Source organism: Eucalyptus grandis, chromosome 5, assembly GCF_016545825.1.
Source record: "Eucalyptus grandis isolate ANBG69807.140 chromosome 5, ASM1654582v1, whole genome shotgun sequence".
In the NCBI taxonomy this organism is placed as follows: Eukaryota; Viridiplantae; Streptophyta; class Magnoliopsida; order Myrtales; family Myrtaceae; genus Eucalyptus; species Eucalyptus grandis.
Window position 1 is genome coordinate 33603087 of NC_052616.1, and position 4040 is coordinate 33607126.

At 40.8% G+C, this 4040-nt stretch overlaps 1 protein-coding gene across 1 annotated transcript; it reads right to left on the reverse strand.

The window, feature by feature from the left end:
• Window positions 1-665: 665 nt before the first annotated feature.
• On the reverse strand, window positions 666-1745 carry LOC104446842 (F-box/kelch-repeat protein At1g57790-like). The gene has a single exon (XM_010060642.2). The coding sequence runs from the start codon at window positions 1743-1745 to the stop codon at window positions 666-668; it is 1080 nt and encodes a 359-aa protein (XP_010058944.2).
• Window positions 1746-4040: the final 2295 nt, after the last annotated feature.

Below are 4040 nucleotides of genomic sequence, written 5' to 3' on the forward strand. Positions count from 1 at the left end.
GATAGCAAATTTTGTACATTCAATATACTCTATGGATAGAGGATTGATCTATTCCCTCGCCATGTTAGAAATATTGCTCGTAAGGAGTCCTATTGTTTGACCAAAAAAAAAAAGGAGTCCTATTGAAATCAAGAAGTATAGGCTTGCCATCGACATAAGACTAATAGACTTTTCGAAAAAAAAAAAACTTATTAGTGGAGGAAGACCTTCTAGGGATAGGAGACATAGGGCTAAAGAGAGGACCTTTGCAACCTTGTTCGCAGCAGATTGGGCAAGGGTTTTGTGGCTTGATCCTCACCAGCCCTTAAAAACCAAGGGAAAAAGGAAAATAAAAATGAAACAAACTAAAAAAAAATCAAATTTTTTTTTTTACACAAAAAAAATCCATGTAGAATGATTTACCCAAAATGATACTCAATCGATCGATTTTACTCTAATGTGGCACTAAACTGAGCGGAAAAAAAAAAGTTATGACATTTAAGTGAGTGTCGTACGCTGTTTTTCTCTCCAATAATTGCAAGTACAAAGTGGCCGCTAATTTCTTATGATACATATGTTAAAGCAATACAGCAAAGTTAGCCATGAATAAATCTTATAGCGACGATGGGCCTACTCCAGTTGATTCCTCAAAATCTTCGCGTTCAGGAAGAGAAAAATACAATTGATCATAAGAAAGTACTAAAATCAGGTTGGAACCATGCGGCTGCATAATCGTGACAGCTAGTTGCATCGAAGTATGTCTCAACCTCACCGTTGTCCATGCTGTAACTCTTCTTCTTCTCATCTATGTTATCTTTGAAATAGACGTGGTTTGGCTTGACCCCGAGAAGGCAAGACTCGGCGTTGAACTCCACCGAGAACGAAGAGTTGCCATTCAAGAAGAGAGATGCGTTCCCCAAGCTCTTGACCTCTTCCTCAGTTCCCTTCTCCAAATCAACTTTGAAAACTCTGATCTCTTTCACGGTTCCATACCCTTCGCCCCATATCGTCCATGCCGCCAATAATGAGCCTGAACACTCAACGAGATACGGATGACCTTCGAAAATGTTCTGCCCTAGAATTAATCGGGATTCCATGCGATGATTTCTCTTGTTAAAAGTCATTATTTGCTTGTTCGCATCCAAGGCCACAAATAGCTCATCGTAATAAATCAGTTGAAGGACGGTGGACCGGCGCAGATACATCGCTGGACTCACTGCCGTCCATGCATCATCTCCTGATCTGTGGAAGGCAAACCCTAGTGGTCCAAGACTCTGATGAAGATGGATCATGACTACGTAGCTCCTGGTTGAAGAAGGGCCTGAGGACAACGCGATCCTGTTGATTCTGGGATGGCGGCACTGGAGCCTCTTCGGCCCATCGAGTTGCACCCTGAGACGTGACTTGCGGCGAAGCTTCTTCAAGGCAGGGAGTTCGATGCTGACGCGCGAAAGCGGATTGAAGATATGGTACTCCCTGTCCCCCTGCGACGCGAGTATCCATCCTGGTGCAGACAAGGTCCGGACATGAGATCCTGGCACCTGCATCGGGTAAATTCTCCCTGTGGTGGGGCTGCGGAACTCAGCTCTTTGGTTGTCGGCGTAAATCATGAGCCACGGCGTTTTCGACTTGGTGTCGTACGTCTCTTTGGCGGCAGTGGACCGCCATGATGTGCACACCCCTCGAAAAGCTAAAAAGTCTTCTATGGCTAGCCGTCGAGCAATGAGTTCTAGGATCTCTCGTGGGAGTTCTTCCCAATTCACCATTACTTGGTGATAGATTGAATGACCAAGTCGCCTGGTGTGCAACTTCTTTGATGAATTCATTCCTCAAAACATGAGGCGGGTCCATGCTTATCTAAGGCGGGTCCACGCTTATGTAAGGGAAGACCACTATTGGGAATTCGGTTTCCTTTTTAGTGTAAGATTACCCCAATCCGACTTCCTCTTTCAACAAATTGGTTCACAAAACTTATGGCTCGATAATTTCTTTTCCTTGAATGGATATTCCTTTGTCCTGGTTGGCAAGATAAAGCTTCCTCTTATTTGATGTTATAAGATTCAAATCTTTCTATGGAATATAGCATATCTGTGAGATAGTTCATCTTCAAGTTTTTACGAATAAAACCCCATAAAGATCTCGTACATAATATGTTTAAGTAAATGATAATTGTTTCATAGTAAACGACGCATGAAATTGTAATTTAAAAGTAAACTGACTTGTAACACTCAAAACATAATACCTAAAATATTTAATACTTTGAAAAAAAAAACTATATGTACCATTTCAATAAGAAACTTGTTTTTCAACCAAAAAAATAATAATAAGAAACTTGTTTTCCTCGAAAGCAAATATATGATAATTGTCACATAATAAATGATGCGTCAAAAAAATAAAGTGTGAAATTTTAATTTAAAGATAAACTGACTTTCAAAACATAAATCATAATTCTCACATAGTAGGGAATTCATGAGTGCACTCCGATAAAAAAAAAAAAAATGGCACTTGTGACACGGGGGAAACAATCACTTTTTTAAATTATAAGAGCCTAATATATAGACCACTCTTTTCTTTCATTTGTACACTCTTTGTACAACTATATCTATATCCCCACTATAGTAAACTATAACCTACTGTACCACTTAAATTGGAGCCATATGAATTTAATATAACTCATTTATAGTTTTGCCTCCTTATTCTCATTTTTCAATATGCTTGGTGTAAAGACTAAAGGAGATACGAATCATTAAGTACTGATCCGATTTCTAAAAATAATATTCTTGCTTTCGAGGACCATAAGATTCAAATCAAAGCCGAGTTGGATTTCAAAATAATTTTTGATTAGGGTGGCCTGTATGGAGTATGTTGCGAAATGTTCGTGGAAATGCTTCGCAAGAATCGGAATTCTACTAAAATAATTGTTGCTGGTCAGTGCCTTCAGGTGAGTAAAATCATTTTGTCTTGGGCTTCGTATTTACGGTCTCACTTATGATACTGGAATTCCCATCATTTTGTCTTGTTAGCATTTGAGGCATGAAACCAAGTCATTTAGTATCTTTTCTTCAAATAAGAACCTAAGTCACCAAATTGAAAGAAAGGCCCAATTTCAAACTCTAACTGCTATTGAATGAATCCTCCCAACTCAATCCGCCATGTTTCGGCAAGTTACGAAGAAGCTGCTCCCCGGCTCACCGTGAGGACCCGTCCCAACCCTTCTTGAGAAAAGAAAAGATCAAATCTCAGGTTCTAACTTTGCTTTGAACAGAACAAAACGAGGAGTCGGAAACTATCTGGTATATGGATGATGATAGAGTTGCAATCTGTGATGAGATCAAGGACAGAAAGTTCGTCTATAACTGCCGGTGGGAATCAAAGCCAACAAATAGATTTCGGGAGCGATTTCATCACTTCGTAACCAGCCGCAACGTAGAGTAAAACAGAGCACGCCTCGCACTCTTCCGAAATCAATTTTTAGTGGCGGCGAACGAAGGAAGATTCTCAGTGACAAAGAAGTCGAGAATCAAAGCCAGCAATGGTGTGTCGAGCCGGATCCGAGTTCTTTAAGTACTCGGATCGCAGAGCAGAGAATAGAGCAGGACAATTCACTGCACATTGATAATATTCTGACGATTGAGAGTGGATGACAATTTGGGAGCTCCATAACATCGAGACCTTTTGCTTCCTTTTTCATGTGAAAAATGTGTTTGTGGACACTATACCCCTCCCTCCCCCTAAGTTCTCTGTGTTGTGTGTATGAACCCTTAAAAAAAAGGAATCCTACTCTATCAACCCGCAAAATTAATTATGTTATACAGCTTTTTTAGAATCTTCTCGAGAGGACATTGCTTCGCCCAGCCACATGGAAGAGGTGCAGGACGCACGTTTGAGGCTTCGGGAGTGGGTGAACAGAGATTCAAGACAGACAGGCGAGCTCTTTAAAAGCGAAAATTGAAGACACGAGAAAAAGGCCTCTCGGCCAAGCTTGCCGGAGAGAATAGGGGTGGTTTGCGAGCGACGCCGACACTAGTCCATGGATGAGCAATTCGCGAGCATCAGCATTA

Bases quoted from the DNA above. Each gene is read 5' to 3' on its own strand.
- LOC104446842 (XM_010060642.2), bottom strand. From the start codon at position 1,745: ATGGTGAATTGGGAAGAACTCCCACGAGAGATCCTAGAACTCATTGCT.